At 44.0% G+C, this 25634-nt stretch overlaps 2 protein-coding genes across 2 annotated transcripts in view; both read left to right on the forward strand.

Moving 5' to 3' along the window:
• LOC118210154 overlaps positions 1 to 19944 on the forward strand; it is a 158747-nt gene extending 138803 nt beyond the window's left edge. Inside the window, exons 84-122 of the mRNA XM_035386094.1 lie at positions 56 to 169; positions 399 to 440; positions 737 to 825; positions 1796 to 2000; positions 2213 to 2326; positions 2832 to 2885; positions 2993 to 3081; positions 3677 to 3881; positions 4099 to 4212; positions 4398 to 4451; positions 4840 to 4928; positions 5247 to 5451; positions 5683 to 5799; positions 5997 to 6044; positions 6446 to 6534; positions 6813 to 7014; positions 7232 to 7345; positions 7582 to 7617; positions 8020 to 8108; positions 8426 to 8627; positions 8884 to 8994; positions 9220 to 9258; positions 9686 to 9774; positions 10986 to 11187; positions 11466 to 11579; positions 11771 to 11809; positions 12349 to 12437; positions 13573 to 13774; positions 14041 to 14154; positions 14578 to 14666; positions 15159 to 15363; positions 15681 to 15794; positions 16010 to 16063; positions 16466 to 16554; positions 17771 to 17975; positions 18245 to 18358; positions 18645 to 18689; positions 19112 to 19211; positions 19508 to 19944. Of these exons, the coding sequence (XP_035241985.1) occupies positions 56 to 169; positions 399 to 440; positions 737 to 825; positions 1796 to 2000; positions 2213 to 2326; positions 2832 to 2885; positions 2993 to 3081; positions 3677 to 3881; positions 4099 to 4212; positions 4398 to 4451; positions 4840 to 4928; positions 5247 to 5451; positions 5683 to 5799; positions 5997 to 6044; positions 6446 to 6534; positions 6813 to 7014; positions 7232 to 7345; positions 7582 to 7617; positions 8020 to 8108; positions 8426 to 8627; positions 8884 to 8994; positions 9220 to 9258; positions 9686 to 9774; positions 10986 to 11187; positions 11466 to 11579; positions 11771 to 11809; positions 12349 to 12437; positions 13573 to 13774; positions 14041 to 14154; positions 14578 to 14666; positions 15159 to 15363; positions 15681 to 15794; positions 16010 to 16063; positions 16466 to 16554; positions 17771 to 17975; positions 18245 to 18358; positions 18645 to 18689; positions 19112 to 19162 (4236 nt within the window). The 3' untranslated portion in view covers positions 19163 to 19211; positions 19508 to 19944. The remainder of the gene's footprint in view (positions 1 to 55; positions 170 to 398; positions 441 to 736; positions 826 to 1795; positions 2001 to 2212; positions 2327 to 2831; positions 2886 to 2992; positions 3082 to 3676; positions 3882 to 4098; positions 4213 to 4397; positions 4452 to 4839; positions 4929 to 5246; positions 5452 to 5682; positions 5800 to 5996; positions 6045 to 6445; positions 6535 to 6812; positions 7015 to 7231; positions 7346 to 7581; positions 7618 to 8019; positions 8109 to 8425; positions 8628 to 8883; positions 8995 to 9219; positions 9259 to 9685; positions 9775 to 10985; positions 11188 to 11465; positions 11580 to 11770; positions 11810 to 12348; positions 12438 to 13572; positions 13775 to 14040; positions 14155 to 14577; positions 14667 to 15158; positions 15364 to 15680; positions 15795 to 16009; positions 16064 to 16465; positions 16555 to 17770; positions 17976 to 18244; positions 18359 to 18644; positions 18690 to 19111; positions 19212 to 19507) is intronic.
• Positions 19945 to 22916: 2972 nt separating this feature from the next.
• Positions 22917 to 25634, forward strand: part of LOC118209145 (galectin-4-like) — a 7630-nt gene continuing 4912 nt past the window's right edge. The window contains exons 1-3 of the mRNA XM_035384305.1: positions 22917 to 23001; positions 23781 to 23869; positions 25349 to 25553. Coding sequence (XP_035240196.1) covers positions 22957 to 23001; positions 23781 to 23869; positions 25349 to 25553 — 339 coding nt within the window. The 5' untranslated portion in view covers positions 22917 to 22956. The remainder of the gene's footprint in view (positions 23002 to 23780; positions 23870 to 25348; positions 25554 to 25634) is intronic.

The raw sequence follows: 25634 nt of genomic DNA on the forward strand, positions 1-25634 counted from the left end.
AAATTTTGATCAGCAGCCGTTGGTTCCTGACTCCCGTTCATCCTTCCTCCCGCAGGTGAACATAAACGGTCGCCAGTACTACCTGTTCAAGCACCGCATGCCGGTGGAGCACGTGAGTGCCGTGAACATCACTGGGGACATCTCCATGAAGACCCTGAACATGATCCCGGTGAGGAGGAACAGCATGCATTCTGCATATAAATTTACACATTTACAACATTTACATGAGCATTTCAGAATTTATATTTTCATATTAGTATTTGTATTTGCATTTTATCATTTTGACATTTTTGGCATTTGATTTAGCATTTTTTGGAAGTTGCAGAAATATTTTGATTCGAACATGCATTGTTCTGTCTGGGTTTCCCCACCCACCGCTAAATGAGTTTGTGTTTCAGGGAGGACAAACTGTGGAGGGTGATGGAACGATTGAGGTTCCTGTGAGTATACTGGCCTTACACCACACACAGAGACGCACACAAAACCTCGGTCCCTCAGTGTTTTTCGACACTGACTGTGTGATTCTGCTTTACTAACATCCCTCCATCTGCATTTCCTTGTGTCTGGATAAAAGCATCTAAGTTTTTAAACGCCAGTTTAGATCACAGACCGTGACAGGGATGATTATGGGAAACTCCCATTCATTTTCTCCATAGAGAAAGTATGCTTTGATCTGGAAATCCATGTATGGGTAAAGGTTTTGCTCTGTGTTAATCCCAGTGTTTGTGTTGGACAGAGCATCCCACACGTGGGACCCGTCTATGGCGGTTTGAGGCCGGGGATGGCTCTGTTCTTCCGTGGAACAATTCCCGAAGACATCCAGAGGTAAAGTGCCTACTGATGACCGCTGATACAGTTGAGACCCCACATTGTTCAGTTCGATCCGTTCATTTGATCGATCAAAGGCAAATAATCTATCTTTGATTAATCATTAGCAACCCTAATATCAACAGCCATTAGCCATCTGCGCGATTTCCGCAATTTTTTGTCTGTGAATTTTCAGCCATTTTGGATGATAAGTCAACCTTAACGCAGCCTACAGTGTTATTTGACTAGTCATATGCATTTTTAAAATATTGTTACAATATTAACTAAGTGCAACAATGTACAAGATTTTGGGCCTTGTCGCCTTGTCGGTTATTACAATCAGATATTCGACGGCCCCTGTCAACAGTGCTGATGCCTAGAGCTCCTTCCCACATAATAATGATGTTTTGTTAATGATTAATTTATAGCTGTTCATTAATGTTAGTGGAAATCGATCAGGGAAATTCCTTAAAATTTTAATCCACAGTGTGGACCCAGAAATGTATGGCAGTACTACAAACTCTCAGTGACTCCATGATTTTCCCCATTTAGTTCTGCTTTAGGGAGCAACAGCTTTTGATTGGTTGAAACATCAGTGAATGACAGCTCACTATACTCTAGCTCCGTCTATTATGCAGTTCATGAAACCTTACTCTCCCGTCGCTAGTGCAGCCTGCTTAGTGACTCTGCTATTAGGTTTTCACAATATGGAGGATAGTTGCTATCTTTACACTAGGACATTAGCATATAATTGAACTAGTGATCAAGTAACAATGATGCCAAATAATTTGCACTTGATACATCTTCTGAAAATTCTTCGAGGGCCACGATGATGGGCATTATATGTTACAGTAAAGCGACAGAATCTCTTTGTAATTAAGGAGAAGGGGGTTAATAGACGGAGTAGAACTGTAAACAGCTGAGTATCTTATCTGGAGGCCCAGTGGAATATGATAAAACTTTCTTAACCCTCTTTCGACTCCCACAGCTTTGCCATCAACCTGCAGTATGGGACGATTAAAGGCTCTGACATAGCCTTCCACTTCAACCCCCGCTTCGAGCCTTCAGACGTGGTGGTGTTCAACAGCTTCAAGAATGGCAACTGGGAAGAGGAGGAGAGGGTAGAGGCGATGCCCTTAGTACCCGGAGAGAGCTTTGAGATGGCTATCCTTGTCACCGTAGAGGGCTACCAGGTCAGGAGGAACAGGAACTCTGTGTGGTGTTTGTGCATGTTGCGTATATGCATGTAATGCCTCCTTAATGCAGAGGAATATAATCTCATTTACTCGAATGGGGCATGATATTCAATTGACAGATTGAATCACTTGGTGGAAAAAGTAAGATTTACTGGAATATTGCACAGCAGCCTCTCTTGACTCCCTGCCTTCCTCTCTGGCTCCTGCAGGTGATCATAAACAGTCAGCGGTACCACTTGTTCAAACACCGCATGCCGGTAGAGCACGTCAGCGCCCTAGAGATCACTGGGACCATCTTCATTCAGTCCGCCAACATGGTCGCGGTAAGGAGAAACAGTGTGCCTTCTGCATTTCGGCTTTTTGGTATTTCGTAGATCCACCTGTTAGTGGTGTCACTAACACGTATTCTGTTCATTATTCTGAGGATTAATCAAGTTAATTGAATGAAAAAAGAATGCAAAACACTTCCTTTTAAATGCTTATTGAAAATTTTTTTAATTGAGGTAGGCTATATCCCATAATTCCTGAACATTTTTCCTCCTATTTTTTCAAACGAATGAGACCGCTGTTTTTTTTTTGTTTTTTTTTTGTTCCAGCGGCTATGTGGTGATTTAAAGCTTTATGGGTTACAATGATGTTTATAATAAATACAGCTGGAATTAAGGAGACATGTTATAATCTGTTGACTTATAAAGAAAATTTCAGTTCAGTACTACTTGCGTTCAATAACAGCCCTGAGCAGTTGTATTTGTATTTAGGTATTTGTTTATTTGATAATGAAGTGTGTTGTTTTGTATTTCTCCACCCACTCCGGCATTTGTGTTTCAGGGAGGAGATGTACAGATTAAAGAAAAGCCAGTTGTAGAAGAAAAAGTACCAGAGGTTAGTGTGCATACACCGTCCTCCCAACACACACACACACACACATCTCAGTTACTCAATGTTTATAGACACTGCTTTGTATTAATCAAAGTGTTTGTGTTGCACAGACCCTCCCACATGCGGAGCATGTCCCTGGCAATTTGGTGACAGGGAAGGCTCTGTTTTTCAAGGGAACAATTCCCAGTGAGATCGCAAGGTAAGACGTCCCCTGCTGACTGTAGTTGTGCCAACAGTATAAAGCAGTTCAAGAGATATCATTAATTCCTTGTGCTATTTTTCCTTGAGTACATGCTCAGAGTTTAACAACGTTTGAGGATATTGATGAAATCATTCATTTTTTACGGGAAAGTTTGCATGCATGATCACAATAAAGCTCAGAAATCTCTACACTTCAGCATGCAACGTGTTCCAGTTGGCCTTCTGAGGTTTGGACTTTATCCTGCATGGAAAAGCATTGGCACAGCCTCTTGCTGTGATTGTGTTTCGCTTGAATCTTTCAGAGAATGAAAACACATATTCTACTGGTCAAACAGACTCTGTCTCTCTGCTGATGACGTGAAAGCTTTTAAAATGTGTGCATCTTCTGAAAATTCATCAAGGGGTGTGTAATGAAGGACGACACTGTGGCAGCTGACAAGCTGTACTGTAATTAAAGCTCTGAAAACTTCTGTTACTGTTACCAACTGGGACTTCCTGTAGTTCAGAAACTCTGAGTGGGGGGGGGGTTGTAAGAGCTGAGTACTCCTGTGGAATCCTGTGATAAAACGTCCGTGCTCTCTTTCTGCCCACAGTTTTGCCATCAACCTGCTGTGTGGGTACACGAAAGACTCTGACATAGCCTTCCACTTCAACCCCCGGTTCGAGCCCACCAAGGCGGTGGTGTTGAACTCCTTCCAGAAAGGCACCTGGGAAACGGAGGAGAAGGTCGATGAGATGCCCTTCACTAAGGGGGAGAGCTTCGAGCTGGTCTATATTATCACTGCAGAGGGCTTCCAGGTCAGAAGTTATAGGAACTCTGTGTGCCTGTGTTTGTGAGTGCGTGTGTTCATTGTGAACATCCACATAATGCTTTCGTACTGCAGAGGAATACAGTCTTATATACAAGAGTAGGCTATGATATTCAATTGACAGAAAACTGAGGAAAAACAAACTTTAACAGAATATTTTTATTACATCATTTCCTGACCCTTACCTTGCTCTCCGGCTCCCGCAGGTGTACGTAAACCGTCGTAAGTTCTGCTTTTTCAAGCACCGTATACCAGCGGAGCAAGTGAACGCTGTGCAGGTCATTGGGGAAGTCTTCATACAGACCACCAGCTGCATTGACGTGAGTTGGAGCAGCATGCATTCTACATTTAAATATATGTATTTACGTTGAAGCATGCATCAGATATTCTTGTCCAGTGTGTTACACTGTGCAATTTTTTTACATTTAAGACCTTGTGTTTGCACTTAGACACTTTTATTTTTCATCGTGGCACCCCCACTGACCCCCCTGAGGTTGTGTTTCAGGAAGTAGATGTACAGAAGGAAGATGTACATGAAATCGAGCATACTGAGGTTATGGTGAGTATGCTGCCTTTCCACACAAACACTCTCGCTTACACACACACACACACACACACACTTCAGTCCCTCTGTGTTTTTATACACTTCCTGTACCATATTACTCACACCCTCCATCTCTCCATCCATATTCTGGTACAATAGACAGATTTGCAACCTCTGTAAATTCACAGTTTGCTTGGTTTTGTTTTTGCCTTAAAATAATCAACTGAATTTGCCACATTTAACCTCATGAGGTCAGTTAACATTGTGATCAGCTGCTTTAATTGAAAAACACTGAAACCCAGCAGATCACACAAGCAGACCCTACAGCTCTCCGGCACCAGGGTTATGAACCACTGCAATAGACAAGCTGTTTTGCTTGAATCCCAGTGTTTGTGTTGCGCAGGTGGTCACCCAGTCTGCGCCCGTCCCAACTGGTTTGAAGGCTGGGATGTCAGTGTTCTTCCCGGCAGAAATTCCCCAGGATATCACCAGGTGAGCAGCCATGGGTGTTACTGCAGGGCAGAGTTTCTTTTCCGTGGCTGCATCTCTGAAGTCAAGTTATATCTCCCTCCTGATCCAGATTGGTGATGATCCAGAGAATTCATTGAATGGGTGTGATGAATAGCAATTCCGTGGTGATGTACATTCTGACTCGTAATGAAGTCACAGAGATTCCTTTTACCATCTGAAACCGGCTGTAGAAGCAGACAGTATTGAAGGACTGCGGAGGATTGTGAGCGTTGATTTTCTTGTCCAGTCACTCAAAGGAATCTGTACCTAATCCCCCCTGCTCTCTGTCACCCCCTGCAGGTTCATCGTTGACCTGTCATGTGGAGACACTGAGGGCAGTGACATAGCATTCCGCTTGTGCTCCCAGTTCAAGCCCTCGGAGGAGGTGGTGTTCAACAGCTTCCAGAATGGCCAGTGGGGAGAAGAGGAGAAGGCCGATGGGATGCCCTTCGTTAAGGAGGAGGGCTTTGCGCTGGTCATCCTTGTCACCCCAGTGGGCTACCAGGTCAGATGGACAACTGTATGGATGTGTGTGTGTGTGTGTGTGTGTATACTGTGTGCATAGTGCATATGTGTAATGCCTCTATACTGCAGAGGAATGTGATCTCATTTACTGAAGTTGGTTATGACATATAACTCATACTGACCAATTTGTAGAAAAAAAAAAATTAACATTAACCGAAATGTGTTATCACAACCTTTCTTCACTCTCTGACTTCCTCTATGGCTCTTGCAGATAACCGTAAATAGCATTCCGTTCCACTTGTTCAAGCACCGCATCGAAATGGGTCAAGTGCGTGCCGTAAAGGTCTTTGGGAACATAACCGTTCAGATGAACATCAACGTACACGAGGTAAGGGGGAAGTGTGGCCAATCTACATTTAAATTTAAGCGGTTATTTATTTTATATTTTTTTATAAGATTCTCTTCCCCAGAGGCTTTCAAAGTGAACATATTTACATTTGGATTCAGGCATTTGTAGATATGATTTTATTGGGAGCTGCGCTGTTTTATAATTTATCCCACTCACTCACTGCGTTTGTGTTTCAGGAAATAATACCAGAACCCGAGAAGAAACCAGAAGAAGAAGTAAGAGAGGTTAGCGCTAGTGCACGCACGTGCACAAACTCGTGCATGTACACACATGACCACTCACAGACACACATCTCAGTCCCTCTGTGTTTTTACACAGTAACTGTGCTGCAACATTACGCACACCCTCCGTCTCTCTGCGTGCATTTTATTGCAATAGACCAACAGAATCGCAATCCTGGTCCTTGAGCCGCAAACTTTACTGGCTTTTGTTATTAACTTAAAATCACCTACCCATTTAGACTCAATGAGTTAAATGTTTGATCATCTGCTCTGAATAACTGATTTTTTTGAGTGCTGATTGATGGTGAAACCCAGCAGACCCCTGCAGCTGTCCAGCACCAGCGTTATGAACTACTGCAACAGACAGACTGCTCTGTATTAATCCCAGTGTCTGTGTTGTACAGGTCATCCAATCTCAGGTACCCGTTCCAGGCAGCTTGAAGACAGGAACGACACTGACCTTCCAGGGAGTGATTCCCAAGGAGAGCAGAAAGTGAGAATCTCCTTGCTGACCATGATGGTTACTTCAGGGAATGTGGCAGAGACGCTTTCTTCGTAATGGATGAATGAATGAGGGTTTTTGCAGAACCAAAATTGTGTAAAACTTGAGTTTTTCTCATGTAAAAGGCTGCATTAATGTATTGTTGTTATGAATGGTAAAATGCTGCACAATTCTTTCTTTTCCTCTTTTTGTAAGAGCTAGAGTGTCTTGTCTGGTGACTCAAAAAAATCACTGAAAAAAACCTCTTCGCTCTCTTTCGCCCCCTGCAGGTTCAGCATCAACCTGCAGTGTGCAGACACTCCAGGCAGTGACATAGCGTTCCACTTCAACCCCCAGTTTGAGACGTCTTTGGTGATGTTCAACACCTTCCGAAACGGCGTCTGGGAGGAGGCGGAGAAGGTTGATAAGATGCCCTTCACTAGGGGGGAGTCATTTGTGCTGGTCTATATCATCACCTTAGAAGGTTACCAGGTGAGAAGGACAGCAGTTGTGCGTGCAGTTTTGTGTGTGTATTGTGTGCATTCATGTAATACTTCCTTACTGCAGAGAAATGTATTCTCATTTTGTCTTGTAGGGTGTGATATTTAATTAACAGAGTGAATACTGGTGATGACAGAAAACTGACATTACCATAATTTTTGAATAGAAGCATTTCTTGACTCACTCCCTTCCTCTCCGGCTCCTGCAGGTGACCATAAACGGCACTGAGTTCTACTTGTTCAAGCACCGCATACCGCTGGAGCAAGTGAGAACCTTGCAGGTCGCTGGGGACGTTTCTGTGCCAACCATCGACGTCGTAGAGGTGAGGAGGAGCAGAGTGCATTTTGCTATTAAATATAGGCCTTTATTTTAGGCCTTAAGCCGATCCTCTTATCCAGTGTTTTACAGTTACTATTACACCATTTTGTCTTCAATTACGCCTTTTGGTACTTTAATTAAGGCCTTTGTATTTAAATCATTATATTTGCATTCAAGTATTTGTAGATATGATTGGATTTGGATTTCCCTAACCCACCCCTAACTGAGTTTGTGTTTCAGGGAGCCGGACAATATCCAACTCCAGCAGAACTGGGGGTTAGTATGAATGCTCTGGCCTCTCACTACATGCGCACACACACACACACACACACACACACATGCACAACATACACACTTCCCAGTCACTGTGTTTTTACGCTGACTGTACTGCATTACTCACACCCTCCATCTCTCCATCTGCATTCTGTTACGATAGACCAGATTCATGACCCTGCTTCTTGTGAGCCACAAGGTTGCTGGTTTTTTGTTTGTGATGTGATTTAGACCCAATAAACCAGATGAGCAGAGTTAATGGTGTGATCAACTGCTTTAATCTGTTCATCCATCAGGTGGTGATCGATAGTGAAACCCAGAAGACCCTTTAGCTCTCCAGCAACAGGGTTAAGAACCACTGCAACCAAACGGCTCTGTGTGAATCCCAGTGTTTGTGTTCTGCAGACTGTCCAATTTCTGGAACCTGTCCAAGGCACTTTGAAGACAGGGACGACACTGACCTTCCAAGGAACGGTACCTGATGTGACCAAGAGGTGAGAAGCCCCCTGTTGGCCATGGGGGTTACTGCAGCGAATGGAACAGAGTTGTTTTTTTGTGATGGCTGAATGAATGAATGAATGAATGAATGAATGAATGAGGGAATTTTGCTGAAGTAAAAATGTGTGAAACTTTTATATGCTTTCAGGGACTAACCGATTTCACCAAATCATTTTGTTTTGCAATGACAAGCAAAATCATTTAATTGAAACTAGTTGCAAAAAGGCTTAGTACATCTGCCTCCCTGTGTCTTATCTGGTTATTCAAAAGGTAGCTGAGATAAAACTTCCTCATTCTTTGTTGCCCCCTACAGGTTCAGCATCAACCTGCAGTGTGGGGATACTAAAGAGAGTGACATAGCGTTCCACTTCAGCCCTCAGTTTGACACGTCGGTGGTGGTGTTCAACACCTTCCGAAACGGCAGCTGGGAGGAGGCGGAGAAGGTTGCAAAGATGCCCTTCACTTTGGGGAAAGCATTTGTAGTGGTCTATATCATCACCTTAGAAGGTTACCAGGTGAGAAGGACAGGAATCGTGCATGTGTGCACGCATGCATACTGTATGTATTTTTTATGAGTGTGTCGGTTTGGGCACGTTTATTGTGTGCATTCATGTCATACCTCCTTACTGCAGAGGAGTTTAATTTCATTTACTGGAGTTGGGCGTGACATTTCATTGACAGACTGAATACTTTAAACAGAAAAATAACATAATCAGAATTTTTGAATAGAAGCATTTCTTGACTTCCTGCCTTCCTCTCCGGCTCCTGCAGGTGACCATAAACGGCACTGAGTTCTACTTCTTCAAGCACCGCATACCGCTGGAGCAAGTGAGAGGCCTGCATGTCGCTGGAGACGTCCTCATGAAGACCGTGAACGTTGTGGTGAGGAGGAGCAGAGTGCATTCTGCATTTAAATGTAGACCTTTTATTTTAGGCCTTAAGTTAATCCTCTTATCCAGTGTTTTACAGTTACAATTACACCATTTTGTATTTTCATTAAGGTATTTCTGTTTAGATTTAGTATTCAGGCTTTTCTAGATGTGATTGGAGTTGAAGATGCATTGTCTGGTTTTCCCTGACACGCTGCTAACTGGGTTTGTCTTTCAGGAACCCGTTCCAAAATATCCAAGTCCAGCGCAACTTGGGGTATGTGTGAATGCTCTGGCCTTTCACCACACACACACACACACACGCACACACACATACACACGCACACACACACACAATTCAGTCTCTCTGTTTTCACACACTGAACGTGCTCCATTAGTCTTTACTGTATTCAATGTACATGGACTGCATTTATATAGAACTTTTATGTACAGCCCTGGTACTTGTAAGACGCATGGTGCACTGGTTTTTGTTGTTGACTTAAAATCATAAGCCCCTTTAGACCCAGTAAACTAGATGAGGTAAGTTAACCGTGTGATCGGCTGCATTAAATGATTGATCAATTCAGTGCTGATTGACAGTGAAACTCAGCAGTCCACAGCTCTCCAGCACCTCAGCACCAGGGTCATAAACAACTGCAACAGACAAACTGCTCTGTGTTAATCCCAGTGTTTGTGTTGTGCAGCCTGTCCAATCTGTGGCACCCATGCCAGGCAATCTGAAGGTGGGGATGTCAATGGCCTTCAAGGGAATTATTCCCATGGAGATTACCAGGTGAGCAGCCCCTGCTGACCATGGAGGGCACTGCGGAGAATGGGGCTCAGGCTACTTCTTTGTGGAAGAATAAATTAGGCTTTGTGAATCAAAAAACAGGCGGAACTATTATATGCTCTCAGTTACTCCCTGATATCTCCCCATCATTTCATTCTCATACGCATGCTTTCATTGGTTGAAACACAGCACACTATAGCCCTGCCTATTGTGCAGTTCATGAAACCTCACTCCCCCATCGCTGTGCAGTTTTGCTTGCTTGGAGACTAGGGTTTAACGACATAAGGCAACACAAAAGGCAGCTTTAATGACAGTGTACAGTTCTTGTGTGAGCTCAATACCTCACCACACCCATCTGGTTATTTTCTTTGAGGGAGAACATTGTGTAACGGGGCATATTAGTGTAATGGATGGTCTTCTGCCTGTCATTATGGAGGTTGACAGTACTACACAATATACAAATCTGTTTTTTTACACTATGAGGTACTGTCTCATTTGTTTTAAGATGGCAATATAACATTGTATCACAGTGTAAATACCGTGATTGGAGTGGAGAAGAACTTGAGTGACACTTAAAAACCTCCTGTGTAATATTTAGTGTTTAATTTATGTCATACTGAAGTCAGTTGTGGAAAACTGTCCAGTTAGAATACTGTGGTACTTTTGGCTTGGATGTTTCAGAAGAACCACAGATTCTGTATATCAATCAGATGCCCACCTGTGTCTCCCTAACAATGATGTGGAAATGGACTGCATTTATATAGCGCTTTTATCCAAACCGCTTTACAATTGATGCCTCTCATTCGCCAGAGCAGTTAGGGGTTAGGTGTCTTGCTCAAGGACACTTTGACACGCCCAGGCCGGGGTTTGAACCGGCAACCCTCCGACTGCCAGACAATCGCTCTTACCTCCTGAGCCATGTCGCCCCACGACGATGATGTAAAAACATTCCAAATTTATGCAAAATTCTGAAAATTCATTGAAAGATGTGATGGAGAACAAACCTGTGTTGTTGTACATTCTGTATTGTAATAAAGCACTCCAAACTGTTACCAAACAGAGCCTCATCTAGTTCAGAAGCAGAGGGGGGATTGAAGCTCTGAGGAGCGTCTTGGTGACTCAAAGGAATCATTGAAGGAACTTCCTGACTCTCTCTCTCTCTCTCTCTCTCTCTCTCTCTCTACCTCCCTCTCTCTCTCTATCGCCCCATGCAGGTTCTGCATCAATCTGCAGACCGGTGTGACCGAGGCCAGTGACACAGCCTTACACATTAACCTGCTGTTTGACACCTCAGAGGTGGTGTTCAACACATTCCGCAATGGCAGCTGGGAAGAGGCTGAGAAGGTCACTGAGATGCCCTTCACTAAGGGCCAGGCCTTTGTTCTGGTCATCATCATCACCGCAGAGGGCTACCAGGTCAGAAGGACAGGAACTTTGTGCCTGTGTGTGTGTGTGTGTGTGTGTGCGTGTGTGCATTTGCACATTTTTTTTGTATGTGTGCATTGAATGTTTGTATGTTTTCGCATTGTGTATATTTCTGTAATACCTCATTACTGCAAGGGAATGCAATCTCAATTACTATGGAAGAGTGTGACATTTAATTGACGTGTTGAATGCTTTGGACAAGAAATAGCATTAATAACAACAATAGAAAATTTGACTTGTCTCCCTGTCTTGCTCTGCATCCCTTGCAGATGAATGTAAATGATAAGCAATTCTACCTCTTCAAGCACCGCATATCCTTTGATCAAGTACGCTGCCTGCAGGTCATTGGGAATGTCTCCATGGAGACCGTAAATATCATCCAGGTGAGGAGGAGCAGCGTGCTTTCTACCTTTTAAATTCAGTTTAATTTTCAGCATTTAGCAAATCCTTCTACCTAGTGCCTTAAACAGCAGACATTTTACCATTTGCATGTAGCCTATTGTATTTGCATTTAGCCGTCTGTAGATTTGATTGAATTTCCCCTGACACACCCCTGATTGAATTTGTTTTTCAGGAAACCGTACGGTCATATACAAGTCCAGCACGAATTGGGGTTAGTGTGAACACTCTGGCCTCTCACTACATACATACACACACACACGCACACACACACACACACGCTCTCACTCTCACTCTCTCTCTCTCTCTCACACACACACACACGCACAGACGCACAGACACACTCACTCTCACTCTCTCTCTCTCTCTCACACACACACGCACACACACACTCACTTTAATTCTCACACATACACACACTCATAACTCAGTCCCACTTTGTCCCTACTACATTGCTCATACCCCTCCATCTCTCCATCTGTAGTCTGATTCAGTAGACCAACACATTCAAAACCCTGGTCTTTGTGAGCCGCAAGGTGTGCTGGTGTTTGTTCTTCACTTAAAATCATAAATCCCTTTTGCCCCAATGAACCAAATGAAGTCTGTTAATTGTGCGATGAACTGCTTTAAAAATCAATTACATATTGATTGAGAGTGAAACCCAGTAGACCCTAAATCTCTCGAGCACCAGGGCAATGAACCACTGCAACAGACAAGCTGCTCTGTATTAATCCCAGTGTTTGTGTTACGCAGCCCATCCAAACTGTGGTGCCCATGCCTGAGAGTTTGAAGTCAGGGATATCGATGTCCGTCGAGGGAACAATTCCTCAAGATATCACCTGGTGAGGAGCTCCCTGCTGGTCGCGGAGGGTGCTGCAGATAATGGGACTGAGACGCTGGTCCCATTCCAATTGCTTATTTTTACTCCTTGCTTCCTTTCCTCACTCCTCTCAATGGAGGCTGTGAGGAAAGGACGCAAGGACAGAGGAAACATGTATTAGGCAAATGGGAATGTCCTTGTTCAGTGTTGAGTGTTCAAGTGTCAGCTTGAAGCCATGTAAATTACAGACGTGGAAGATGGATCGACAGGTCGATCATTTATGCGCGTTCCAAAAGATTTATGCGCTTTCGCAAAAAGGATGCACTCGTGTTTCCTTGCTCAAGCTAGGAAGCCTTCTGGAGCCTCCTAGCTCCTTGCTTGTAGCTCCTTCAAGGAGCATTTAATGGGTTGGAATGGGCCTCAATCGATTTCTGGGTGAGGCGAGGCCCGAGGAGGGAAAATAAGGGATTGGAATGAGGTTCCAAGGGACTAAGAATTGGTGGAACCATTATATGCTCTCAGTGACTCCATGATTTCACCGAAACTTTCTGTTCTGCTGTCGAGAGCAAAATCCATTCATTGGTTGAAAAGAGTCAGTGATTGACAGCTCACAGTAGCTAAACTTCTCCTGTAATAAAGGAATCCGCTCTACCTCATCGCTAGTGCCCTTTTGGCTGCTTAGCAATTCTGTGATTTGGGTTTAATAAAATTTGAGGATATTGATATGAAATGTGATTTCCTCAGCCTGTATCTCCAATCGGAATTTTTTGTTGATCAGTCAAGTTTGTTCTCTGTAAGTGTGGACTCTCTGCCGTTGGGAGTTCACTGTGCAAGAAGAAGCATTGGCAGAGGTGGAAAACATCTCTGGAAGAATACTGGATCATAGTTTAATGGCAAGCCCCTGGGCTGGGATGTGTTTGTGGCTGACGTGTGTGTGCTTATTGGAGTCCATAAAAAAGTGCAGGGAAGCACATTCCCAATTACGTTATGCTTTGGAAAATCAGTGCATGAGCAAACCATTCCGATTTGATGCAGAGGCTCCTATTCCCAAACGGAACCTCCTGTAGTTCAGAAGGACGACAGATGAAGGCAGATTGTTAGAGCGGTGACTAAGAAATCACTGACAAAACTTTCTCACTCTCTGTCGCCCCCTGCAGTTTCTGCATCAACCTGCAGTGTGGAGACACTGACGACTGTGACACGGCGTTCCACTTCAGTCCCCAGTTCGAGACCTCGGGTGTGGTGTTCAACTCCTTCCAGCACGGCGCCTGGGGAGAACAAGAGAAGGTCCATGAAATGCCTTTCTGTAAGGGGCAGAGCTTTGTGTTGCTCATCAATATCACCTCGGCAGGCTACCAGGTACGAAAGACAGGAGCATGTATATTTCATACGTTCGCATCTATGAATTCTTTTTTTGTATATGTGTGCATTTCACGTGGGTGTGTGTGCATTATGTGCATATGCATAATTTCTCCTTACTGCTATGAAATATAATCTTATTTCCCGGAGTGTGGAATTATTTTCGATTGACTTGACTGCATGCTTTGTAAAATAAAAAAATAAAAAGATGATTGGAATTTTTTAATAGAAAATTGACCCCCTGCCTTCCTCTCCGGTTCCTACAGGTGATGGTGAACGGAAATGAGCTCTACTTGTTCAAGCACCGCATACCACTGAAGAGAGTGACTGCCCTGCAGGTCATTGGAAACGTCTCCTTACAGACCATCAGCATTATTGAGGTGAGGTGGAACAGTGCGCATTTAAATTTAGCCGTTTACTTCTGGGCCTTCAGCTGATCCAGTGTTTTGCACAGCACACTTTTCAATTAGACATTTGTATTTGCATTTTGCCATTTGCATTTGCATTTGTGGATTTGTAAATGTGATTTGATTTGGAGCTGCACTGCTTTGTGTTCATTGGTCCTTGTGAGCTGCAATGAGCGCTGGTTTCTGTTTTTGCCTTAAAACCGTCAACCCCATCTATAAAGCCAATAAAGCAGGTTTGATGAATTAACTGAGTGAACAGCTACGTTAAGGGATTGACTAATTAAGTGCTGATTGACAGTGAAAGGCAGCAGACCCGACAGCTCTCCAGCACCAGGGTTATGAATCACTGCAACTGACAAACTGCTCTGTATGAATGCCTGTGTTCGTGTTGTGCAGACTGCCCCATCTGTGACACCACTTCCCAGTGGTTTGGCGTTGGGGACAACTGTGACCTTCCTGGGAATGATTCCCAATGAAAGCACTGGGTGAGTTGCGCTCTTCGGGTTAAGATAGGTACTGCACGGAATTGCGGTGGAAGAATGAATGACCCATGTTTAAAATATTGTTTACTGTATTTGTTTCTGATTAAATCTTGGCTTAGCTAGCAGAGGGGCTTGTATTCTATGAAAGCAGGGCAGGTTCTTCTAATGAGGGTTCCCCTAGAGTGGGCAGTTAGGCACACTTCACTGTGTGTCAAGTTTATCAGTTGCATCCATTTATACAGGAGAATGTATACTGAAGCAATGCAGGTTTAGTACCTTTCTCAAACAGCAGTGTAAAGCATCCAACACTGCTGCCCAGTGTATTATAATTGTAGTAAAGCGCCAGAAGCTTCTGGTACCAACCAGGACCTCCTGTAGTTCAGAAACAGAGAAGACAGAGAAGAACCGACAAGGGTCGCAAGAACCTGAGTGTCATACCTGGCGAGGCAACAGAGTCTGTGATAGAACCTCCTTCCTCTCTGTCGCCACCTACAGGTTCAACATTGACATGCAGTGTGGGACCGCGGAAGGCTCCGACACGGCCTTCCGCTTCTGCCCACAGTTCGATCCCTCACCGGCGGTGGTGTTCAACTCCTGCCGGAACGGCAGCTGGGAAACGGAGGAGAGGGTCGATGTGATGCCCTTCCATAAGGGAGAGGACTTTGAGCTGGTCATGATCATCACCTCTGAGGGCTACCAGGTCATACAGACAGGAACTCTGTGTGTGTGTGTGTGTGTGTGTGTGTGTGCATGCACATTTGCGTCTGTTTCGACATTACAAATATGTGTGTGCATTGCATGTTTTTGTATGATTGCGTGTTTGTATGTTCTTGGGTGTGTTACTGTGTGCTTATGTGTAACTACTTCTTACTGCAGATGAATAAAATCTCATTTACTAACAGCAGGACATGATATTCAATTGATGAACCAAATTGTTTGCAGGGTGAAATAATATTTAGCAGTAATTTAGAATTTCAGCCTTTCCTGATTCCCTACTTTTCTCTCTCGTTGCAACAGGTGAACATAAATGGTCACGAGTTCTACTTGTTTAAGCACCGCATTCCAGTAGAGCAAGTGAGAGCCCTTCAGATTGCCGGGAACGTCAACATGCCAACTGTCAACATCGTAGAGGTGAGGAGGAGCATCACGCAGTCCGCATTTAAATCTAGGCCTTTACTTTCAGACATTTAGCGGATCCTCTTAGCCAGTGTCTCACAAAGTGACCCTTTTTCTCCATTTGCATTTGTGCATTTGAATTTGCATTTAGCCATTTTTAGATATAAGTGGATTAGGAGCTGCACTGATTTATGTCCCCCGACTCATCACTAACTGAGTTTGTGTTTCAGGGAGCAATGTTGGGCTTGCATGGAATCGCATGTTTCGAAACAGTGGTTGTTACTGTGAGTAAAGTCACCTCTCACCCCACACACACACACACACACACACACACACACCTGTACACATGAACTTAACCATTCTCTCTCACTCTCTCTCACACACACGAAGACCTCTGCGTCTTTACACACTGACTGTGCTACTGCATTGCTCACACTCCTCCATCCCTCCATCTGTATTCTGTATCAGTCAACCGATTTGCAACCCTGGTCCTTGTGAGCTAACGCATGTGCTAGTTTCTGTTTTAGCCGTAGCCTCATCAAACCCTTTATACCCAAAAGAAAAAACTAGGAACAAGAGAGTTACGGTGAAACACAGCAGACCCCTACATCTCTCCAGCACCAGGGTTATGAACCACTGCAACAGACAAACTGCTCTGTATTAATCCCAGTGTTCGTGTTGTGCAGAGCGGGCCAATAGTGGTACCCATCCCAGACGGTCTTACGGTGGGGACGTCCATGAGCTACAAGATTACAGTTCCCCAGGATGTCCCGAGGTGAGGAGCCCCTGCTGGCTATGGAGGGTACTGCAGCGATTTGGGCTGTGACAGTACTTAAGGGCAAATGAATGAATGAGGTTTTTGTGGAACTAAGAGTGGGCAGGACTGTTTTAGATTCTCAGAGACTCCCTGATTTCTCCCAATCATTTTGCTGTCATAAGGGGCAAAAGATCATTTTATTGGTTGAATTCAGGGATTAACAGCTCACTGATTCTCAACCTGTTACACAATGTATAAAACCTCACTCCCCTGTACCCGTAAGTGCAGTTTTGCCTTTTGTCACTTGATTCTGTGGTTAGGGTTTAACAACATGTGTGGATATTGGTGATAATATAGATTTTTTTTTCACTAGCATATAAATTGGACGGAGCTCTGCTGGAAATGTGGGGTACAGTGGGATTAGGGTGACGGCGCATTAACAGTCCCTATCTGAGCCGACAATATGCCGCGGTTTAGGAAGATGTGGCAGCACACACAGCCGGAAACCATGGCAACACAAGACAGCTTTTTTTTCACAGTGTGCCGTTTCCTGTCTGAGCTTTGCATCTCCGCACACCCATCTGCTTTTTTTTTGCTCAGCGAAGGACAACATTGTGTGACAGGGTGCACTAGTGTAAGGAAGGAGCGTCTGATTGTCTTCCTGCAGGGCAGGAGTCTCATTTACACACTGCAATTATTTTATTAGTTTAATGAAGGCGATAAAACGCTGTGTCGCCGTGTAAGTGCTAAGGCTGGAGCAGTAGGACTCCAGCACCCCTGGAACCAAAGTTAAGCACACCGATGTGATATTTCACATTTCATTAACGCCGCACTCTGAAGTTGTCAAAAACTCTTCCGCTGGAATCGTTGATTAGCGGCCTCTTGCTATTTGTTTGGATCATTTGGATGATGACATCACATATTCTATACATCAACCAGATATTCAACTCTGTATTCTTAGCAATACAAGTTCTGTCTCCACATCAATGAAGCCAAAACATTCAAAAGTGACGCATCTTCTGAAAATGAAGTCACATGATTTAAGAAACAATGGAAATGTGGTTTCTGTATTGTAATAAATGCCAAAAGCTCTTGTTGCCAGTTGGAACCTCCTGTAGTTAAGAAGCAGAGAAGATGGAAATACTGGAGGATTCTGAGAGTGGAGTTTCTCATCTGCTGACTCAAAGGAATCTGTGATGAGACTTTTTTTTTTGCTCTCTGTCGCCCCCTGCAGCTTTAGCATTGACCTGATGGGCGGGGAGGCTGCAGGCTGCGACCTAGCGCTCCACTTCAACGCCCAATTTGAGCCAGAAGAGGTGGCGGTGTTCAACAGCTTCCAGAGCGGCGCCTGGGGACAGGAGGAGAGGGTCGCTCCGATAGTCTTCCATAGGGGGGATAGCTTTGAGCTGTTCTTCATGGTCACCAAAGCGGGCTACCAGGTCAGATGGACAGGAACTGTGTTTGTGTGCATGAATTTACATATAAATTTTCTGTGTGTGCGTGCATTGCACATCTGTGTGCATTCGCATTGTGTGCATACATGTAATGCCTCCTTACTGCAAATATAATCTATTTTTTCTGGAGCAAAGTTTGATATTATATGGGTGAGGAACTGATCTTGTAAGCTGAAGGTCACAGGTTCGATTCCTGGGTAGGAGACTTTCTGCCTTTGAGCCAGGTATTTAACCTGTGATGTAATGTCTTGCAGGTGAAAGTGAACGGCACTGATTTCCACATGTTCGCGCACCGCATTCCGGTGGAGCATGTGACTACCATGCAGATCAGTGGGAACATCAACCTGGAGACCGTCAACATCTTCCTGGTGAGGAGGACCTGCACACGTTCTGCATCTTAATTCAAGCATTTACCTTTTAAGCATTTTAGGCTTAGGTCCTGTTTTTGACTGTTTTACCCTGCAGACTTGTTCACATTTATGCATTTGTCTTTGAGTTTGGATTTGAGCATTTATATTCGCGTTTAAGCATGTTCATTTGTATTTCGGCATTTAGCCGCTTGAATTTGCGTTCAGCCGTTTTTTGTAGGTATGAACGGATTGAGGGGGTGCACCATTTTGTCTTCCCTCACCACTAACTGAGTTTGTGTTTCAGGGAGGAGTTTTCGACATGGGGTGTCTCGATCCAATGGCGGTTTCTGTGAGTACAGAGGCTTTTCACCGCAAATATACCCCTCCATGCACATGCACACACTCACACGCACAGACACACATTTGCAGACACACACACACGCACACGGATAAACAGATTCATTCATATTAGTCTTTTTTTTAAGTCCAGTGCAGTTTACTGTCTGTTATTTATAAATAATATTTAGTCCATAGAAACACAATAATGCTGTTTCAGTGATGTTGACTGTACTCTGGATCTCAAGACTCAGAACTTCCTTCTCTCCGCTCATCTTCTCAATCCTGCTCTGAATTTGACTCTAAATGTGCTCCAGTTGCCTTGCCTGTGTGCACAGTAGAGTGGGTGCTGTACTCAAACTGTGCTAGCTTGTATATTGTGTGTTTATTCTTTCTCTCTCTCTCTCTCTCTCTCTCTCTCTGTCCCCCCTCCAGGGATCTATGGGCGGCCAGTGGACTTGTGAAGTAAAGGAGATTCCGATGTGATGTCAGAAATCCAACATTAATTCTTTACGGGAGTAACAGTATTTTCCATGTGAGTGCACACAGTTAGGTCCTCACAAACTTACACAGGAGTCTGTGTCTATGTTCTGAGTGTCCCCACCCATCAGCACTTACGGTTTCATTAAATGGGGGCTTTTCACAGTAATGAAGTATCACTTCTGTTATTGTATGTATTTAGCACTGAATATAATGTAATGAAATTCATGTGCATTTTATCACTCTCGCTCTTTCGGATCTCAGTGCACTGTGGGGATAAGAGGATTAAGGTGTTTCTCTCTCTCTCTCTCTTTCTCTCTCTCTCTCTCTCTCTCTCGCTATTTTTCTCAGATCATGATCCGCTTTGGGAAATCAGAGGTTTTAGGTGTTTGCAAATGTTTGACTCCACTGTACCCCGACCTTCGCCCTGGAAAACATTGATATCACTGTTTCAACACCTCTGTTCTGATGTCACTCTTCTGATACCCTGCTGATGCCACTGTTATAATACCCTGCTCTCATGTCACTGTTTTGATGTCACTGTTCTGATACCATGCTCTGATGTCACGGTTCTGATACCCTGCTCTGATGTCACTGCTCCGATACCATGCCCTGATGTCACTGCTCTGATACCCTGCTTTGAAGCCCCCTCACATCCTAGCTTTTAGTGCCAGATGCCCACTCCAGAGTCCTCAGCTTCCAGCCTTATTCCTCTGCCTTCCGCTCATATAGGCTGTTTGTTGCTGGTGATAGGGGCTGTGTTTCACACAGTCAGTTAATAAACACTATCATGCATTCTAAAGATTGCCTCGATTAGTTTTTTCTCATCATATGCATGCCAAGAATTACCATAGATGTAAGAGAGGTCATGACCTCAGTATGTTCACATGTGTGTTTTCTTAACTTCTTAGGTGTTTGGGGTTATATAATTACACACAGAGAAACAAACTGGCAACAGGGAACTGCCCAAAGGAGCTGGGCCACAGCTGTGTGTTTCACTGTGAGCGGGTGGCGTATGTGTGTACACCGTAGAATGAGCTCAGTGTTGCATGCACCCTGAGTCTGCTATTTCCATCATGATCTTCACATGGAACATAGCTTAACTGGCCAATGGCCATCTTAGTCGTTTTTACTTCCTATTCTTGGGATGTTTTTATGTAATATAGTTATTTAAACTGTGAAGAGGCGGTTGTGTATGTATGGTGTTACGACCCCATGGGTCTAGGGGTGCATGGGGTATGTAACTGGATGTTAAAATAGCCGGGAGATGTTAATGCTGTATAGATGGTAACAACAATAAATCAAACACAGACAAAGCAGCAACTCAGTGCATGGGTGTTTTACCGTGATAACAAAACAAAAAGGTGCAACAAACTACTACCGGACATACAACATCCCAGACACACACTACCAGGGTCAACAGACGCTGGATGTTGCCAAAAGAACAGAAAAACAAGCTAGCTAAACCAGAGAGTAATTTAATCTAGTGTATCAAGTACACAAACAAAAGGCCTATCTACTCTAACTAGCAGACTGAAAACACAATTGGTTGGCAATCACCCCTAAGGACTAGTGGATCTATACACAACATAGCCTACGGGCCTATGTACAGGAGCCCCCAGTCTTACCTGTCCCAAGCCTTGGAAGTGTAACACATGGCACGTAACATTAAAATAAATGTAAAATATTTTAACCGATAGTTTAACTTTTATTTTCATCAAATTATACAGCTGGATATTATGCAGTCTTAACAGTTAAACTCTTGTTAATATTTGGCACTCTGAATATCAAACATCCATTTACCAACCCTCCCATCAAACGCCACAACTGTTTCAGAAGCATCACCATAGTGACAGCTATGTCACTCAACAATGGTGGCGTGCAAATACACCCCATTATGAAATAACCCTCACTTTGTACTTAACTGAACAAAAAACTAAACTAAACACTAAACCTCAGAGATTGGAAACAAAAAGGCATTTCACAACTTCAACACATCATCCAAAACAACACTTTTAAGGACATGTAAGGACCTGGTCCAGAAGTACGACATTGGCAACACGTCCTTTCTTCAGTATCACCAACTTAAATCTATTATCACATTCAAAAAACAATATAACACGATATACCAGTGAGATCAGTTTGTCAGTCAACACATTCAAAAAACAATATAACCCGATATACCAGTGAGATCAGTTTGTCACTTGATAATGTTGGTGTTGTTTTTGGTGGCAGCTATATCTGTGCAGTATTTGAGTCCAAGACAAATTTCCCCACAGGGACCATAAAGTATATTGTATTGTATTGTATTGTATAGTCTTTAAATCAATTGCTTTATACTGAATTTCTCACAATTTTTAGGTAATCTTTTTTTTAAATATATTGCCATGATATTCCATGATATTTTAAATTCAACTAACATTTCTGAACTCTGATCCACTGAAAGCTGGTTGTCTTTGATAGTATTTGTGTTCCTTTGAAAGTCACATGTCACATGTTTGCTGAAGGTGTTTTTAACATTCTTGTTTAGTGCGGAGCCCCCTCACTGTGAATCAGAGTAATTCAAACACGGGCCGTAACACAGCTCACGCCTACCGAAAATAAAGCAAGCGATATCGCTGTGAACGTAGGGAATGCAGGGACCTGATAAGCGCCGTTCAACGACAGAGCACCCCCCTCTGCCAACCCTCAACCTGCCACATGGCCTGTCCTTCAAATGTTTCTGCCTGTCTGCTTCCTCTGTCAGCGCTGGGCGTCAGTCCCACTCTCCGTTTACACGCTGGTGGCACTTACTCTAGCCAGCACATAATCTCAGACTCCCCCATGTCTCTATTAGCATTCCCTCTCTTAGAGCCGCCTCTATACACTGGCCCTAAACGACTAAACAAGATTGAGCTGGGGAACTGATTGCGGTCTGGGGGAGGGGGGGTTGGTGGAAGGGGGATCCCATGAGAAACGGCCTTGAAAAAGCTATTTGTGGAATACTACAAAATCACAATGTCTTTCACGAAAATACAAAACCATTTACAATCTGTGTACAAGTGTGCGATTGTAAACGACTGCATAGTGTTTATGCCAATAACCAGCTCTGCCCAGCCTCCTGCCTCCTCTTCTTTCCTCTCTCAGTTCAAAAGACGACCACACGCCTCTCAGCCTGTGTGCTACCAACAGTCATTCACCTCTCCCGTGTTGCCTCTCTTCTTCTTTGTGTGTGTGTGAGGTAGGAGCTCTGAGGAGCTCCGAGCTCTGAGGATCTGTGCTCATTTGTGATGGGTACTGGAATCTCTTGAGCAGCGCCACCTACTGTTGTGGAGGACGGATTGCAGTTCTCACACTGAATGTACGTGCCTGTGGATGGTTGCTGGCAGGCCCACTCCTTGATATGCCATCACAATGGCCATGGCCATCATTCACACAGTCACAGGGGAATCTGGGTTGGCACGGTGGCTTCATCCTTTGTCACATGTTTGCGTTTAGGAAAACACACCTCCACACACAAATCTTCACGCACTCACCTGTCCCCAATGCATGTTTGTAGGCCTGGACCACTCCTCTCACGATACCTTTTAATTTGCAGCGAAAGGTGGAAATCACCTGCTTGATAAGAGCCCTGAGCAAACACAGGTAGCAGGCCTGGTACCAGCCTGAGCCCAGGCCCCGCCCTTGAGTTACGGCCCGGCCCAGCCCAGCCCACTGGAAGCAGTAGGTTATATAAGGTGTCCAGATGTTCTCTGCCTGTCTTTCAGTGATTCTCCGGCCTCTCCTTCTCTCTGACCGGCTCCCACCGTGTGACCATCATCATGAGTTTCTTACCTCCACCAGGTTACCAGCCCATCTACAACCCTGTAAGTGTTTATTTTCTCTCTTTTCTTTTCTGCCCATTCTGTCATTCTCTGCCTCCTCCTATCTGCCTCTTCCTGTCACACATATTTGGTGCTCGGTTAATTTGAAACACTTTAACCCTTTTGACTACAAAAAAAACTGTGTAGATTACAAAAATTTTAACGGTATTCAGACATTTCTTTTTTGCCTGCTGATGTTTCCTTGAAAGTTCTCAGGGATTTACAGTTGAGTTTTCTGAATAGCAGCACCTAAAGCATATTATATTCCATACTGTACAAGAGTTGTTAATTACGAGCTTTCTTGGTGTCAGTTTCAGCATTAATGGTCAGTGAATCAATCTTAACCTTTCAAATAAACTGAAAATGAACGATATCAGCAAAACTCAAAGTATGCATTGTTCATACGTGCCCTGCCCTTCAACTCCATGCCTTTCTCACTCTCTTTGTTTGACCACTAACAGCTCCGTCGCTCACTGCTGTTACATTACTCACACACTCTGCATTCTGTTGCAATATAGACAGGTTCACAGGTTTGTAACCCTGGTCCTTGTGAGTTGCAAGGTGTACTGTTTTTTGTTTTTACATTGTAATAATAAATTCATTAGCCCCAATGAATCCAGTGAGGTGGGATGACTGTGTGACCTGTTGCTCAGCCTCTTGATTGGTTGAATGCGGATTGATATTTAAACCCAGCCGACCCTCCAGCTCTCTAGTTACCAGCATTGTAAACCACTGCAACTCACAAACTGCTTCATATTAATCCCGGTGTTTGTGTTGCACAGGACATCCCATATGTGGGGCCCATCTACGGTGGTTTGAGGACGGGGATGTCTGTGTACATCCAGGGAATGGTGCCCCATGGGATCACCAGGTGAGGTGCCTCCTGCTGAAAGTGCTGCAGGGAACGGTGTTGAGACACAATGTAGCGGTTGAAGAGTGAATAAAGTCTCTGTGGTACTATTTTATGTTCTCAGTGACTCCCTGATTTCACCCAATCATTTTCTTCTGCTATGGGGAGCAGAATCATTTCATTGGTTGAATTCAGTGATTTATACTTGAGATACAGTGAGCGCACTGTATCTCAAACTATTAAACAATCCATGAAACCTCACTCTACCATCAAAAGTGCAGTTTTGCCCACTTAGTGACTCTGTGGTTAGGGGCTTAACTACATTAAAGGATATAACAAATTTTCAGTTACTTTTACTGGATAAATAAAATACTTTTACTGGATATATAAGAAGATTTCTGGTCATAAACAAAGTTTAGAGCTGCATGAAATCTATACTCTTCAGCATATCCTACACCCTATATCTCTCAACAGTTATTGCCAGAAAATATTTGTTGATCAGTCAGCTTTCTTCTCAGTAGAGTGAGCTTTGTGAGGTTTGTCATTAACTCTGCACTGAGGGGCATTGGCAGAGGTTGAAAATGTCTCTGATAGAATGCTGGATCACAGGCTAATGGAGGGCCCCTGGGCTTTGATAGTTTGTGACCGATGTGTGTGTGAATTGTCCACAGATTTGGAGTGAAGCCCAATACCCCATAATACAACGCACTGGAATAGCCAGTCCTATTGTAGCATAGTGGAAACAGTGTCTGTCAAGGCGGGAAAAGAAGACTGCTGTGTGGACTTATCAGACCATGACTCATGCAAATTGAATGAATAATGTGTGTACAGTGGGATTAGAATGAGAGTTTATCTCATTAACACTCCCTGTGTGAGCCAATGGGAGGGCAGGGCTTTGGGGGATCTTGTTTGTTCATTGGAGGAAGCATGGCAACACAAACAACGACTTCATTGATAGTGTATTCAGTTCCTGTGTGAGCTTTGTACCTACTCCCACCGATTTGATTAATTTCATAGAGACAACATTGTGTAACAAGGCCCGTTAGTATAAGGGCGGGGCCTCTATCTGTCACTTTAACACCCCGGGAGTGGCTGTCTTATTTGTTCAATCAAGGCAATATAATATTGTATCACTATGTAAGTCCTGTGGATGGAATATAGCAGGACTGCAATACCCATGGGACCCTGGGTCTGGTGTTGAATTCAGTTGTAAAAAACTGTAGTTAGAGAAAAACTGTAGTTAGAGTCAGAATCAGTCCGTCATCAGCTTCTTACTGTGATACTGTTCTCTTGGATATGATAACAAAAATAAATAAACAGTATATATTGTAATAAAGCACCTGAAACTCTTTCTACCAATGATAATCTCCTGTAGTTCAGAAGCAGAGAGGACTGAAGGGCGGAGGAGGATTGTGAGAGGCAGAGCTGAGAATCTTGTTTGGTCACTCAAATCTGAATCTGTGGTTAAAAACATCCTTGCTCTCTGTCGCCCCCCCACAGGTTCTACGTCAACCTGCAGTGCGGGGAGATGGAAGGCTGTGACATAGCCTTTCACATGAACCCTCGGTTCGACTTCTGGGACAAGGTGGTGTTCAACACCTTCCAGAATGGCTGCTGGGAAGGAGAGGAGAAGATCCACGAGATGCCCTTCAGAAAGGGACACAACTTTGAGCTGGTCATCGTTGTCAACTCAGAGGGCTACCAGGTCAGAGGGACTGAAAGTGTGTGTGTGTGTGTGTGTGTGTGTGTGTGTGTATGCATGTGTGTATGTTCATGTGTGTATGCG

The sequence above is a fragment of the Anguilla anguilla genome, chromosome 12 (genome assembly GCF_013347855.1).
Source record: "Anguilla anguilla isolate fAngAng1 chromosome 12, fAngAng1.pri, whole genome shotgun sequence".
In the NCBI taxonomy this organism is placed as follows: domain Eukaryota; kingdom Metazoa; phylum Chordata; class Actinopteri; order Anguilliformes; family Anguillidae; genus Anguilla; species Anguilla anguilla.